We start from the raw sequence: 16,649 nt of genomic DNA on the forward strand, positions 1-16,649 counted from the left end.
GGTCAATGATCCATATAAAACTTATTCTGAAAAATTTCAAAGTGACTTTCTCAGCAGAAATTTTCATTAAACCTGAAACCCATTTAAAGGATTTTTTCCTAAGCTCAAGATTTAAAATGAAGGCATTTCGATGAACAGGGAAGTTTCTACTTAGGCACTCCCACTTCAAACATTAAAGAAGATGCAACCTTTCCCAAAAATTATTAGACTCACAAAATGGTATATCAATTTTGTCTAGAAAGCTTTTAGTTTTAACTCCAACAACTTAAATTTACATAACTCATCACCACTGTTAGACCTAAAGATATTCCAAATCTTACTAGTAAATGCTTGGCCAGCCTGCATTACATTTGTTCTGTAATAAACCCAATTAAAAAAAACACAAAAATCGTGACATTATCAAAGAAACATTAATAAGGAATCATATTTCTAAATGTTAATTATATCAATCATTTAGAACCTGAAATGTCATGTACTAGCTTTCCAAAAGAGAAAATTAAATCCTTAGCAGAAAAGTTACACACTAGAATTTCGTATGCTATATTTTCAACTGAAATATATTTAGACTCAGTTCAACATGGTAAAGGCAATTTATAAAATCTACAATAAAAATTATTCAGCCCTAACTGGTTTGGCTCAGTGGATAGAGCATCGGCCTGCGGGCTCAAGGGTCCCGGGTTCGATTCCGGTCAGGGGCATGTACCGTGGTTGCGGGCACATACCCAGTGGGGAGTGTGCAGGAGGCAGCTGATCGATGTTTCTCTCTCATCAATGTTTCTAACTCTCTATCCCTCTCCCTTCCTCTCTGTGAAGAATCAATAAAATATATTTTTTAAAAAATTATTCAAATACAATGTTCCAAATCACATTACTGAACGAAAATATGTACTTTTGAAAGTATGCATTTTCTACTAAGGTGCCCGAATAATCAAACTGCTACGGAGACTAAAAGGATGCTAATTCTGTCAAAAGTCAAAGGTTGTTAAATAAAAATTAGTCAAGATTACGGGCCTTTAGAAAGTCACTTCAAATGTAAATGATTCCACATTACCTTACCAGTATACTTATTACTCCTAAACAACCGGCAGTTTCACCTTAAAGTATAGTGCAAAAACTAAAGGCATTAAGAACTAAATTCAGCCCGGCCAGCATGGCTCAGTGGCTGAGCGGCAACCTAGAACCAGGAGGTCACACAGTTCGATTCCCGGTCAGGGCCATGCCCGGGTTGTGGGCTCGGTCCCCGGTGGGAGTCGTGCAGGGGGCAGCCGATGGATGATGATTCTCTCCTATCATTGATATTTCTATCTCTCTCTACCTCTCCCTTCCTCTCTGAAATCAATAAAAATATATTTTTTAAAAGAAACTAAATTCAAAATAAATGAATAAGAAACTAATATATTCACTTTTAAAAATCACTAGCATTCTCAGGGGTGAAAATAGCCATCAATCTTCAAGAGGCCTTTCAAAACCTCTCCATACACGCAAAGAAACCTTTCAAGTTAACGAAATACGCCCATTTCTCTGAAAATCTAGTTTGGGGTAAGTGATGGAGCCACTGACCTCCACCCTCCACCAATTTCACACCCATTACGCGTAGCCCTAGCAATAAGGTAAACGATGTCTTTTTTTCTCCTTAATTAGGGGCTGAGCGGGAGTAGGGGTGGTTGGGTGAGGTGCGAAGATTGTTTCCTGCAAGCCATCACCCACAATACTCAAAAAGTAAATAAATCAAAGCCAGGACATAAGCTCGAATGGCACAACCAGGAAGAGAAAAGAAGGGACAAAGAGAAAACAAACTGCTTGGGAAAAGAAATGAAGACAAACCATGTCTAACTTGCATTTAGACAGCTAAGGCAACACTACACTTCAGCCGACCCAACGCGCTCGGCCCGGGCGGGCAGGGAAACTCCTCGACACAACAAAGAGGAGCGGCCGCAGCCAGGACTCCGGCTCCGAGTTTAACTCGACTCTGCGACCGACTGCGAAGGGTGCTGGGGACCAGAGGACCGACGCCGGGCCCGAGGGACGCGAGGCACCGCGGCCCGGCCGGCCCGACCCGCCGAAGGGCCCCTGGCTCGGCCGGACAAGAGACCGCGCTCGCTCCCCGCGCGGACCTCCGGCCTCCCGCGCGCTCCCCGCCGCCGCCGCCGGGAGCCCGCCCCGGGCGGGGAAGCCGCGGGAGGGGTGCGCGGGCTCGGCCGGGGGAAAGAGGGGAGGGGACATGGCGCGTTACCTGGACTCCGGCGATGGCGAGGGCGGTCCGCTCTCCCGCCGGGGCTAGTCCGCGAGGGCGTCGGGCCCGTCGCTCCCCCGGCGGCCCGGAGCCCTCCTCGGCCCCCGCCCCGAGGCGTCCGGGCCAGGCCGCCCCTCCTCGGCGCCGCGCCGCTGCCCGCGCGAGCCGGGCCGCCTCGAGCTCCCGGGCCGCCCCGCCGCGGGGGCCTCTCTCGCGGGGCGCCCGGCTCCCCTCACCCGCTCCCGTCCCCTGAGCGGCCGCGGAGCCGAGGCCAGGGCGGAAAGGGCCTCCGGACGAGAGCAGGCGGGCGCGAGCGCGGGCTCCGCCACCCGAGCCGCTCCGTTACCGCAGCGGCGACGACGACCAGGGCCGAGGTGCCGCTGCCAACTTGTCGGGAGGACACTGAGCATGCGCGCGCGGAGACCACATCCGGGTAATTTCAGGGTTTGGCCCTTTCCCCCCGCAGCTTTCCTTTCTCCCGGCTGCCCCCGCCTCCCGCCCGCAGTGACGGGAGGTCGCTCTGCGCAGGCGCCCGCGGAGGAGACCCAGCCCGCCAGCCTCCCGACCGAGTGGCGGCCTGGGACCCGGCCCTGCAGGGAGGCGCTGCCCCTCAGAGGTGGGCGAGAAAGGCTGCGTGGAGGGAATGATCGCAACAGAAATTGGCATCTCTTCTCAAAAAGGTACCCAAGAAGCGCGGGAGAGCTCGGCGTATGTAAGTGTTTATAAATAGCGACCAGTCGGGCCTTGTCTGGGGGGACCTCCGGGGCCACAAAAATGAGACTTCAGCTGCTAGCAGTTTACTTTGGGAAGAACCCGATGATGACGGCACCTTCCTTCCCTTCCCCCCTGCCCTGGATCACTAGATTCAGAGGCGCTTACATTCGCGGGACTCTCCCATATGGGACCACATGCCATAAACTGGGCGAAAGAAACGCACAAGACGGTCCAGAATCGCTCACGTGAGAGCTGGCCGGGTTTCTAAGTTAGTGGTTCTGGTTGGGAGAGATTGAGGCGGAACGGCAGAGTTGGAAGGAACCTTGGAGGACCTCCGACCCACCTGTTAACTAGGTACCCGTGGGGTAGGGGGGAAGGCCTAAACTCTGCTCGTTTTACTTCCTACTTCTTTTACTTGAAATTTTTTACAAGAAGCGCGCGTTTCTTTTACATTTACGAAGTTTCAGAAAATACATGCTATTTTTCTTTTTCACCAACCAGGAAACACTTCTGGTGGGAGTTCCACCGAGACCAATCAGAAAGCTCGAAAGCCATCTGTTGCTGAGTGTGCAGGAGGCCTTCCCTCGGCGGAAGTGGGACTGCTCCGGGCGTTGGTGTCTCTGCCCAGGCCGGCTCCACCATGTCCAAGGTTTCCTTTAAGATCACCCTGACGTCCGACCCGCGGCTGCCGTACAAAGTACTCAGTGTTCCTGAAAGTACACCTTTCACAGCAGTCTTAAAGTTTGCAGCAGAAGAGTTTAAAGTCCCTGCAGCCACAAGTGCCATTATTACCAATGATGGAATAGGAATAAATCCTGCACAGACTGCGGGAAATGTTTTCCTCAAGCATGGTTCAGAACTGCGAATCATTCCTAGAGATCGTGTTGGGAGTTGTTAATATCCTCTACTTAAAGATAAATATACCTTTCAAAATAAATATTGGTATGGCCCAGCCGGTGTGGCTCAGTTGGTTGAGTATGGGACCATGCACCAAGAGGTCGCCAGTTTGAATCCCAGTCAGGGCACATGCCCCGGTTGCGGGGGTGATCCCCAATGGATGTTCCTCCCTCATGGATGTTTCTCTCCTCTCCTCCTCTATCTCTAAAATCAATAAAAACATATTTCAATAAATAAATATTGATATTGCTGTTGTAGAACTGAAATCAAGCATTTAATCAACCCAAGAACGTGTATGCATATATGCATAACCCATGGACACAGACAATAGGGTGGTGAAGGCCTGGGGGGAGAGGGAGTTAGAAGGAGCTAATGAGGGGGAAGGGGGACATATGTAATACTTTTAACAGTAAAGACTTAATTTAAAGAAATAAAAAAGAGCCCAGCACAGAGCAAAAATAAATAAATAAATACTATGAAAATGCCAATAGTTGATGAAATAATGAAAGATGACTCTTTCCTTTGTTACTCCCACTCTTCGTGTGAAGAGAATGCTTATGCATTGAGGGTACCTTTTTTTACAGAAGATCTTAGTCTTTCATTGCTACCTCACAGTATGCACAGCTTAGTTCATTTTGGGTAAATGAATTATCCAACTGTGTTTTATTACTGAAGGGTGCTTCTGAGAATTCCTTCTAAGAACGTTTGGAAGATTAAACTTACTGAATCTTGAAAATTTTATAAGGATTGGATCATACATGGCAGGTTACTTGACAGGATCTGACTTGCAGATTCAAAAGTAGTTGAAATCCTAATTATATAGTGCTTATGATAAAGGATATAGACATCCATGAATACTTAGCTGTCTAATTTTCTACGTTTAGATATTTTTTAAAGTTTCAAGCTTCATGTGTTCATATAAATTTTAATTAATATCAGAGGGCCAAAAATGGAATTTTCTTACCTAGTTCCCATGTGTAAAATGTATAGCCCTCACCAAATAGTTTTAACTATGTTCTTGCAGAATCCAATACTTGAAATTGGAAAAAGTGGAAGCATCCGTTGCTGAAAAATAATAAAGTCATCTATTAAGTCATATGGCCCTGAAACTCTCTAGCCCCCTCCTACTTTCTCACAGTGCCCACCCCTCACGCTGTTCTTGCCATCATAGCCTGAGCTCCTCCCTTTTCTACCGGAAAGTCTGTCCTCTTCACCGGTGTTCCCTAACCCCTGGGGTCTGGGAAGACTTTCCAAGACTAGTTTTAAGGGAATTCATTTCCAGATCTCCCTCTGCAATCTGTACTATTTTCTGAAATTTCTCAGCTTCAGAAAGCACCTGAAGACATAGCAGCCCCTTTTAAAACTGTCTTTCTCCCACCTTAGAAAAAAGTCAAAAGCCTCACCCATTACGAAGGTGCACTGACCCAAGTAAAGACCTCCAGGGTCATTCAAAGGGACAGTTCAGGAGTTGGTGTCTGTGCTGAGAAAGGAAGCTACCCAAATAAAAGGGTCATAAATTCGCTTGTAAGTCTCACTTCTTTGTTATCAACAAAATTAATAATAGCCGAAACCGGTTTGGCTCAGTGGATAGAGCATCGGCCTGTGGACTCAAGGGTCCCAGGTTCGATTCCGGTCAAGGGCATGTACCTTGGTTGCGGGCACATCCCCAGTAGGGGGTGTGCAGGAGGCAGCTGATCGATGTTTCTCTCTCATCGATGTTTCTGACTCTCTGTCCCTCTCCCTTCCTCTCTGTAAAAAATCAATAAAATATATTTTTTAAAAAATTATAATAGATCAACATGGGATTCTTAGACAATACACCTCAGTTGGGGTTCAAATAATTGAATAACATTGCTATAATTAAACTTCTTCTATTCTCATCTGTACTAGTTAACCTTGTTGTATTAGTTAACCTTGCTGTGTAGCACAGCAGCTTAAACACAACACCAATGCATTGGCTCACAGTTTCTGTGGGTCCGGAGTCCACACATGGCTTTCCTGGGTCCTCTGCAAGATCACATCGTGATGCTCGCCTGGGAAAGGATCTGCTTCCAAGTTCACCTGCTTGTTGGCGGCATTCAGTTCCCTGCAGGCTGCAGGACCTGAGGGCCTTAGTCTCTAGCTGGCTGTTGGCTCCCCCAGTTCTGGGACATGTGACCCTCTCCATAGGGAAGCTTACAATATGGCAGCTGGCGTCTTCAAAGCCAGCAAGGGGGACAGTCTCGGTGTAAGGCATTGGTTACAACCTTATATAACACTAGAGGCCCAGTGCACGAAATTCGTGCACAGGGGATGGGGGGTGTCGCTCAGCCCAGCCTGCACCCTCTCCAATCTGGGATCCCTCTCACAATCCAGGACTGCTGGCTCCCAACTGCTCACCTGCCTGTCTTCCTGATTGCCCCTAACCGCTTCTGCCTGCCAGCCTGATCACCCCCTAACCACTCCCCTGCTAGCCTGATTGATGCCTAACTGCTCCCCTGCAGCCTGTTTGCCCCTAACTGCCCTCCCCTTCAGGCCTGGTCACCCCTAACTGCCCTCCCTGCAGGCCTGGTCCCCCCCAACTGCTCTCCCCTGCAGGCCTGGTCACCCCTAACTGCCCTCCTCTGCAGGCCTGGCCACCCCTAACTGCCCTCCTCTGCAGGCCTGATCCCCCCAACTGCTCTCCCCTGCAGGCCTGGGTCCCCCCCCCCAACTGCCCTCCCCTGCAGGCCTGGTCACCCCTAACTTGATTGGCCAGAAGCAAATCCCAACTCCCATCCCCACTCAAGGAAGACTACACAAAGGCATGAACACCAGGAGGTGAGGATCATAGGGGCCACCTTAGAGTCTATCCACCACACCTATTTATTTATGCAAATGGCAACCCCTATGAGCTCAACCTCAGAATTTTTCTTCAGGTTCCCTTCACCTTCTCGCTAAAGGAAACCCGACTTACCTCTGGGACACTGCTTCCCCTTCTCCCTCTCAAGTAGTAGCAACTGTATTTTCAACCATAAGCACCTTAGCCTGTGCCTGGAGGTGAGGTAGGTGTCCTTGCTCCTCAACATTGCTTCCAGACCATCCCCTCTCTCCTCTCTATTAATCTGCAGCTTTAAATCTTGTTACTCAGTCCTCCTCATCTTATTCTCATGCCCCTTCATTTTTTCACCATGTGCTCCGTCAGTCACTCCAGTGCCACTTCTGCCTTAATCCTAGGTGGTTAGAATATATACTAAGATGGTTTTCTCATTACCTCGACCTCTCAGTTCCTTGATTTCTCCTCCAAGGAACTTGTCCTACTCTAACTCAGCCACTTGCTCCCATGGGCAAAATCACAGGAACCTTATCAAGCTCTGCAACTTCTTCACACTCACAATTTCAAACATATCACACTCCGAACACCACCTCATAGTTCCTCATTTCCCTGTAGCACTCTAACTCCAACAATTCTCCAACCCACATATCCACTTTCTCCCATTCTTACCACAGCCAATTATTACCGTCATTTCCGGGCACACACTCTCAACCCCCAGACTCGCCTCCCCCTTGTCCTGCTTGCTGGGCAAAACCACAGTCCTGAATTCAAGCCAGCTCTCCACCTACTCCGTGCCAGCACCCATGCACCTGAATGTGGCTACAGAAAAACACAATCACACTGACTGGTTTCACTTTCATCTCATCAGTGGGAACTCCAAGTGGGCCCTTAGCGCTGCTCATGAATCCTGCTTCCCTCCACCATTCTTCTGGATTCCATACCTTTTCTGTCCTCTAGCCTACACCCCTTCCCCTCAATCATCATTCTGTTAATGACCTTGCTTTCTATTTCATGGAGAAAATTGAAGCAATGAGATGAAAACTTCCACAGTTTTCCCACCACCTCATCTACCCTAGTCACAAACCAGCATCTATTCTAGAACCTCTTCTTCACCTTTCCCTCCAGTACAGGGTGAGTTTTCCAAGCTCCTCGCTAAAGCCAGTCCCTCAGCTAAGGCAATAGATCCCAATCTTGCCTTGCCTAATCAAGATCATCACCTTCACTCCGGCAATTATACCCTCTCTTCTATGTTATCAATGTTCCCCTCTCTACTGGGGTCACCCCCATAAGCTTAGAGTAGCTGTTATTTCTCCAATCTTACGAAATCTTCACTTCCACTGTCAGCTACTGCCCCATTTCTCTGCTTCCTTTGCAACAAAACTTCTAAAAGAGTTTTCTATACTTTCCGACTCTACTTCTCCCATTCTGTAGCAGCAGAATACATGCCACATGATACTTTTATATCAAGTTTATAAACATGCCAAATACAGTAAGACTACATACACATGTAATCAACTCATAACAACACACGAGGTTACATGTGGCATATTTTAGGCTTTTGAGTGAGAGGTTCTCCCATCCTCTCTTAAACCCATTCCAGCATAGATTTTCCCTGGCCAGGGAGGCAGGGAGGGGGGTCAGTTGTTGGGAGCATCATGCCATACACCAATAGTTTTCAAGTTCAAGTCCTGGTCAGGGTAGATACCTAGGTTGTGGATTCAATCCCCAATAGGGGTGCATATGGGAGGCAACATATCGATGTTTCTCTCTCACATCGATATTTCTCTGTTCCTCTCTCTCTCTCTCTCTCTCTCTCTCTCTCTCTCTCTCTCTCTCTCTTCCCTCCTCTCTCTTTCTAAAAATCAATAAACGTATCCTCTGGTGAGGATTTAAAAAATATATATGCTTTAAATTTTTAAAAAATATTTTATTGATTTTTACAGAGAGGAAGGGAGAAGGAGAGAGAGTTAGAAACATCGATGAGAGAGAAACATCAATCAGCTGCCTCCTGCACACCCACTACTGGGGATGTGCCTGCAACCAAGGTACATGCCCTTGACCAGAATCGAACCTGGGACCCTTGAGTCAGCAGGCCGATGCTCTATCCACTGAGCAAAACCGGCTAGGGCTATGCTTTAATTTTTAATAGTTTATCAAAATTTGTAATATTTTATGTTGTTTAAAGCAATTAGATATTCAAAATTGTATCAATAATAAAGTAAGGATGAGTTAAGATTTTTTATTTTTTTGTAGGGAAATATGATAGGCTGGTCAATAAAACTTTACAGCCTAAAGTCTTATATTAAAATGTTCATGGGCAAGATAAGGGAAAAAAGAATGAGGTAAAATTTATTTTAAAGAAAAGCTTGTTCATGTATTTTTAAAATAGATGATAGATGCATTACGATATTTAGATTCCCTTGGATACACTTAGAAAATGATGTAAGAATCTTATTTTAAAATGCCAATACTTGTAATGTGCCAGAAATAACAAGCTTTGCCATTATTTAAAACGATGATGGAACATTTTCTATCTGACCTTTGAAAGTACACGAAGAAACATAGTTTCTCCCATTTCTTTGACAAGGTAAACAAGCAAGAATTTCATAAGGCCAGTCCCCAAGCACTCCACCGGAGCTAAGCTCCCCTTTCCTGAGACTTCAGGAGAAACATCTCAATTCCTGTATCTGCCTGGATCTGGGCAGGCAGAGCCTTGAAAGCTTCTTTCTCTTTTGCTTTTATTGATGGCTCCGCCTCCTGCAAAAGGAAGCTCTCCCCCTTGTCCCCCCCTCTCCCCCAGTGAGGAGCATACAGAGTTTTCACCTCTTCATCCCAGAGGGAGAGAAAGTACTCACCTCCAGCATGCCCCCTCCCCCAGGAAGTACTGTAACAGAATAATACATGACATGAAAACAACCTAGCAATTGACAGCTCCAGGCATGTGTAAACATCCTGACATTTTAGAATTAACCCAATGTTTTTAAAAACAATTCAGGTTTCACTTAGCATCGATCCACCTGAATAGTATACGCGTTTCCCACACTCCTAAAAGTATACAGTAAGCTGTCATCTCCTTTGGCTCACAGCGTCCGAAGTTATGTTTGAGGGTGACTGATGTGCATTCGACTACCCAGTGATTTGTTCTCTCCGTTTCGGAGGAGGGCAAAGACTTGAGGAGGAAGAGAGAAGATGGGTGGAGGTATTCCATTTCATTTCATTTCGTTATTTATTTTCTAAAACGCTGTAACAGCTGCTATTCATGCCAGATCCAGCACAGGCCTCAAGGGCAGCTGTGGACAGAATCCCAAGGGGGGGAAGGGGTGGCGTCGGGCAGGAAGGAATTAGGTGGGTGGAAGGGAAATCGCAGCCCACCTTTGTCTGGGGTCAGTCCTCTGTTGGCAAAGGCCGGGAGGCAGCTGGACGTGCGGGGCGGGGGCAGTACAGCACCCCTTCGTCAGCTCTAACCACGCAATGAGCATTCCACTTCATACTTACCACATGCCAAGTACTAAGGGTCTCTGGGATAAATCTACGGTAGCACGTGCTCTTGAGCAGCTCCCAGTCTGAGGAGGGAAGGGGAAGTGTTAACCAACAGTTCTGAGGATTTGGGGATGGGATACTGGAAGAGGAAAGAGAAGGAGCAGCCCCCACCTTGCCTGAGGGAATTTAGGAGGCTTCATAAGAAAGAAGCCGTTGAGCTGGATCCTGAGGTAGAGTAGGAGTTTGCCAGTAGAAAAGGACTCAGTGGGGACTTTCAAGGCACAGAAAACAGCCTAAAGATATGAGAGTGGTTGGCATATTTGTGGGATGTGTAAAATATAAAGAAATAATAATAAATTATTACAAAGAAATAATAATAATAATAAAATTTGCCATATACAAAATAAAACATAAAATACCACCTATATGAGATTATACATTACAGCATTGTTTACCGTAACAGACTATCAGAAACAACTCAAGTGTTTACCAAAAGGAGATTGGATAAATGATGGCACATCCATACAATGGAACACTACCTAATAAAAAAGTAACATGCTAATTGACCGTACCTTTGTGACACCCACCAGCCAATCAGGAGTGGGTATGCAAATTAACCCAACAAAGATGGCGGGTTAATTTGCATATGCAGGCTCTGAGGGGCCAGGGGCAGGGTGGGGCGGGATGCTTGGTCGCCACCATGGCGACGACACAGGCATTCCGCACCACCCCAGCCGCTCTGGGCCTTTGGGCAGCATGGGAAGGCAGAAAGGCGGCTCCAGCCAGAGCGAAGGTACTGCCAGCAGCCAGGGGAAGGAAGGCCCATTCTTACACGAATCTTCGTGCATCGGGCCTCTAGTGTAACTATAAAATAAAGTGAAACTTTTTGCTGTAACCATATGTCCAAATCTCAAAGGTTTACTGCAGAACAATGTGTATGTTATGCTGTATTTAACATGCAAGGTCCAGAATGTGTATGTTGTATTTTCTTATGTGGGGATCGGTGGGAACTGGGCAGATAGGGGACGGGTGAGAGGAAATTTTTCAATGTATAACTTCTTTTATTTTTGAAATATGTAAATGTATAACCTATTCAAAAATTAAATTGAAACTTGACTCAGACTTGAAATTCAAAGTGACTAGAATGTATATTCATATTCCTCTCCTTCAAGACTCAGTGATCCTCTAGGATCCCTGCTGTTTGTTGGGGTCGGTGTCCTTGCTGCTCGCAGACTAGGCAGTGAGTCCCCTGAGGACAGAGATTCTCTTTCCTCACTTTCTCTGGGTGTCTGACACTGGGCCTTGCACACAGCAGGTGTGAGAATGTTTGTTGAATGAACACATGGAGGGGGGAGGAGGGAGATGAGGCGGGGAAGATAGATTTGGGGCCCAACTGTGAAGGAAGACATACTGATGATTTGAACTCCACTGAGGGACAGATGTGTTTGTTTTTAAACAGTGTTATTGAGGCATAATTTACATTTATAAACTTTTTAAAGTAGAGAGTTAGATTAGTTTGGGTAAATGGATATGTCATGCAACTGTTGTAGGTGGTGGGAAAGGCACTAGGTGTGTGACCCGTGGGGTCAGACCAAACCTGGGTTCAGCAACCTCGGTACTTGGGTTCTGGCTAGGAAAGAATTCAGAGCCAAGACCCAAACTGTAAGAGAACATTTATTGGGTAAATTACAGAGGTAGAAAAAGTCATTCCTAGAAGAAATGGGCTTAGCAAACAAGTTGTGGAGGCAAAGGAAGGGCCCTTGGAGCTTGGGAGTGAGGAAGCTGATGGTAACATGCTTGGGGAGGGGAAGGGAAGGGAAAGGCATGAGCGTGCTCCTGGGAGGGACAGCCCCCTGGGTCCTCCATCCTAAGGGTTTCAAGGGTGGAGATTTTAGGGGAGGTCCCAGGGGAAGATCTTAATAGAATATTCAGCAGTTTTCCCACTGTGTCCTTTTAGGGTTGTGGCCTTCACTGATTGATTGGCCTTGGGGACATTATTCACTGCAGCTGGTCCTGATGTAAGCTCTGGGCCTGGAGCTGAAATACAACTGAGGCCCAGATGTTATCTCTAGGGAGGAAAGGTCAGGGGGTCCAAACTGCATAACCAGTGATACGCTAGGGGTGGGGTGGGGAGTCACCCGGGGGATGAGGTCCCACCCTACAGCTGACTGTCCATTGCTAGGCATGTGGGGCTTTCCCCCTGCTGACCTTCTGTACCTGGCCCATCGTCCTTGCTCTGCTCATGTCTGTCTAACTGCCTACAGCACAGTGGGTGCCACAATCAAGTTTTAAAACATTTCTATCACTCCAGAATGTCCCCAGTGCACCTTTGCAGTCCATCCCCACCCCCATACTCCTGGCTCCAGGAACCACTGACGTGCTTCCTATTGCTAAGGTTTTGTTTTTTTCTAGAATTTCATGGGAAGCCACAATGGAATCTTACAGTATGGAGTTTTTTTTGGCATCTGGATTCGTTCACTCAGCATGATATTTTTGAAATCCAAATGTTATTGTGTGTATCAGTAGTTGGTTCCTTTTTATTACTGGTCAGTAGTATTCCATTGTGTGTATATGCAAATCCATAGAAACAGAAAGCAGATTAGTGGTTGTCAGGGGGTAGGAGAAAGGGGAATTGGGATACATAGGGCTTCTTTTCTGGGTGATGCAAATGTTCTGGAATTAGATAGTGCTGATGGTTGTACAACATTGTCAGTGTACCATTGAACTGTCTACTTTAAAATGGTTAAAATTCATAGAAACAAACTGATAGTTGCCAGAGGATGGGGGTGGGGAAAATGTTGGTAAAGGGTACACATTTCCAGTTATAAAATGAATAAGTTCTGGGGATCAATATATAGCATGGTGACTATAGTTAGCAATGCTGTATTATATACTTGAAAGTTGCTGACCGATGAGGCTCAGAGGGAAAGCGGGGGTAGGGTAGGTGGGGAGTGATTAACCAGGGAACTTATATGCATATATGCATAGCCCTTGGACACCCACAATAGTATGGTGAAGGCCTCAGAGGGGTGGGTGTGGAGTGGAGGGAGACGATGTAGGAGGGGGGCAAGGACATCTGTAATACTTTCAACAATAAAATACATTTTTTAAAAAAGTTGCTAAGAGGATACGTATTAAATGTTCTCATCATAATAAAAGAAACTGTAATGATGTGAGGTGGTGGATGTGTTAACTAACCTTATAATGGTGGTCATTTTGTATTACATACATGTATAGAATCTTCATGTTGTACACCTTAAACATACACAATGTTATATGTCAATTATATCTCAATAAAGCTGGGTGGAACAAAATGATTAGAATGGTGAGTGTCACGTTATGTAAATTTTATGGTAAAAATGTACATGTCAGATAAACATCACTAGCATGGTTACTAAGCAAGTAGTTCTTGGAGGCAGACTGACTTGTTTCAGATCTCCATTTCCCTCCTTATTAGCTATGAGACCTTGGACCAAGTACACAGAGTCTCCATTTCTTCATCTGTGAAATGGGTGTAAAATAGAGCCTATGTCACAGAGCTGTAGGGAGGACTCGGTGAGATAATGCATGGAAAGCACTTGGCATGGTACCAACAAGCATCTAATCCAGCCGTGGGCAAACTACGGCCCGCGGGCCGGATCCGGCCCGTTCGGCTGTTCTAGCCGGCCCGCTGAGCCGAATGAGTGGAGGGTTCTCTTGCTCTCCCCTCCACTCCTTCACCAGCAGCAGTGTTAACATGGCAACGTCGGGAAACACGGCCGCAGCTCCTTCTTCTGAGTGGGTGGATTTATATCCGCCATTCAGTAGAAGGAACAACCTCTCAGTCTTCCAGAGGCTCCTTGTAATGCCCGCGGATGGTCCCCCGACATCACCCTGGGAATGCGGAGACACGTTATCGTGGTGATGTAGGGAGACACGCCCCTGGAGAGCACAGTATCAGAGCATTAGCTAAAAAGGAGACCAACAACACTGTTCCCACTGAAGTGGATGTTTTAAAGACCAAAAACCTTTCAACCCAGTCTACATTGCCATCTACATCTACGTCCCGGGCATAATTTGGAAGTTGCACTAAAGAAAATGTTTAATTTACTGTTTACACATTTTGTTCTTTTCTATTTGTTTTAGTTTTAAATTATTTTATTATATTTAAGTTTAATTTGAAAGGCTTTTGTACCTTTCCTTTGTTAGGCAATTTTATTTTGCCTTTGCCATCTTCAATATAAGGTATGTTATTGTGCTATGATTCCTCCATTTTTTGAAGTTTCAAATTATAATAATTAGTGTTTACATTCTTCTTGTTAAAATGTTTGAAATGAATAAAACTATTGAAATAAAAAAAAAAAAGACCGTACCCTTTTATGTAATGATGTTTACTTTGAATTTATATTAGTTCACACAAACACTCCATCCATGCTTTTGTTCCGGCCCTCCGGTCCAGTTTAAGAACCCATTGTGGCCCTCGAGTCAAAAAGTTTGCCCACCCCTGATTCTAATCAGATAGCTACTTTCTAATTCTCCTATACCTGCCATATGTCAAGGCTATTACATGTCTTATTTGATTCAACATGAAGCAGGAATTATTCTCATTCTGTAAGTGATGAAACTGAGCCACCAAGAGATTAAGAATAAGTTGTCCCCATACTGAGGGACTTTCTATAAAAAACTGGTCGGTATTTTTCAAAAATGTCAATGTCCTGAGAGACAAAGGAAGACTCAGGCGCTGCTCCAGGTTGAAGGAGCTTCAGAAGCCATGACAATAAATGGTATGCATGACCCCCAATTGGGTATGGAAAAACTCGCTTGAAAGGACATTATTGGGACAACTGACAAAATTGAAATAGGGACAGTAGATTCGATAATAGTATTGAATCACTGTTCGATTTCCTGATTTGATCATTGTAGGGTACAGGGCCAGGGCTAGGGTTCGGCAAGCGAGGCTCCTAGGGTGCGAGATTTAAGGAAGCCCTCACGGGGCCATGTCAGCCTCAGGCCTTGCTTGCCGCCCCTGGATCTGGCCTTGGAGTGGTGGTCCTTGTTCTTCGAAGTCCGCACCGAAGTGTTAAGGGAAAAGCAAACCCGTGTATGCAACTAGCCCTCCAATAGTACTGCAATAGTAATATATTGGTAGAGAGAGAGAATGCTAAAGCATATGTGCCAAAATGTTAACAACTGGTGAACCTGCGGTATACAAAGGGTATATAGAAGTTCCTTGTACTATTCTTGCCAGTTTTCTGTAACATTGAATATAAAAAATTTTAAGTCACTTGTCAAGGTGAAGAGGTTCCTTTAATGGCAGAGCTGGAATCTGGACCCTCTGCCATCTCCAGCCGTCCACACCATCGACACCGTGTTTGCTGTGGAGCTGCCCAGCCACCCAAATAGCTACACCCCGAGGCCAGCGTGGAGGAGGGCCCCCCGCCCAGTGCCTCAGGAAGGCCGTGGCCCAGGCCCATTAGAGCAGTGTTTCTCCATTTAATAGCACACAGACCACCTGGGGATCTTGATAAAATGCAGATTTTGATTCTGTGGATCTGAGATGGGGCTGGAGCAGCCGTGGGCAAACTACGGCCCGCGGGCCGGATCTGGCTATTCTATCCGGTTCTCTTGCTCTCCCCTCCGCTCCTTTACTTTGAATTTATATTAGTTCACACAAACACTCCATCCATGCTTTTGTTCCAGCCCTCCGGTCCAGTTTAAGAACCCACTGTGGCCCTCGAGTCAAAAAGTTTGCCCACCCCTGGGCTGGAGGGTCCACCTTTCACATGAGCTCCCAGGTGAGGCGGATACTGCTGGCCCCTGGACAGGAGTTCCAGAGACAAGGCCCTAGCCTCTAGGGCCCAGACCTCCAGGGCCTAAAATTCAAAATTTGGGGGAAGAGGAATCATGGAAAGGAACACTAAGGGACTCAGGAGACAGTCCACAGTTGTGATTCTATGTACCTCAAATGCTTTTCAAGGAGATGCTCCGCTTCCTTTTTCCAAACATCTTTTCACTGAATAAACATGCAGAGTGAGCCTACTGAGTGCCCTACTTTAGGGTCCAGTGAGGAACTGAAAGGTGAGGAGCATTAACTGAAACAGTTATAATTCACTCAGTCTTTCCCTTCCCCCAGGAGACTCCAAATCTAGACACTTTTTAGTCCAACAAGGGAACTTGGCATCTAACAGTCTCTCTCCGTGTCACAGGCACAAGCTAGAACATTGCAGGCAGGGCTTGCTGGAAATGAGGATTTCATCAAAAGCAAACAACACAAAACATTTTTAAAAAGACAGAGTTGGCATTTGTGTCATGACATAATTTTAGTGACAAAAACGTTTTATAATGAATATTTGTGTGACATGTTCTTTGTTTTCAATTCTTAGAGGGAAAATATCTTCCCTTAACTTTACCAAAACATTTTCTTATTTTTAAAGCATTTTTCTTGGGAGACCTTGAGGAAAATAGCTCACTTTACTTTGAACCAAAATGAGTCACTAGTGGTGTTTGTTTGTTTGTTTGTTTGTTTGTTTCTAAGATTCAAGGAGCCCTAGC

At 46.0% G+C, this 16,649-nt stretch overlaps 2 protein-coding genes across 7 annotated transcripts in view; one reads left to right on the forward strand and one right to left on the reverse strand.

Annotated features, from left to right (window-relative positions):
- Positions 1-2,368, reverse strand: part of SMAD4 (SMAD family member 4) — a 64,600-nt gene extending 62,232 nt beyond the window's left edge. For 5 of the 6 annotated variants that reach the window (XR_013961550.1, XR_013961551.1, XM_080686615.1 and 2 more), the window contains exon 1: positions 2,234-2,368. The gene's annotated coding sequence lies outside the window, so the exon portion shown is untranslated. The remainder of the gene's footprint in view (positions 1-2,233) is intronic. The other variant, XM_080686613.1, reaches the window with a different exon arrangement.
- A 438-nt stretch (positions 2,369-2,806) lies between these two features.
- Positions 2,807-4,262, forward strand: LOC308257291 (ubiquitin-fold modifier 1). Its single transcript, XM_080686617.1, has 2 exons — positions 2,807-2,945; positions 3,449-4,262. The coding sequence occupies exon 2, from the start codon at positions 3,588-3,590 to the stop codon at positions 3,843-3,845; it is 258 nt and encodes an 85-aa protein (XP_080542743.1). The 5' UTR covers positions 2,807-2,945; positions 3,449-3,587; the 3' UTR covers positions 3,846-4,262.
- Positions 4,263-16,649: the final 12,387 nt, after the last annotated feature.

This window comes from Plecotus auritus (genome assembly GCF_963455305.1).
Source record: "Plecotus auritus genome assembly, chromosome: 8".
NCBI classification, from domain to species: domain Eukaryota; kingdom Metazoa; phylum Chordata; class Mammalia; order Chiroptera; family Vespertilionidae; genus Plecotus; species Plecotus auritus.

What these genes read in the sequence shown, in the direction of transcription:
- LOC308257291 (XM_080686617.1), top strand. Translation starts at nt 3,588, where the DNA reads ATGTCCAAGGTTTCCTTTAAGATCACCCTGACGTCCGACCCGCGGCTG.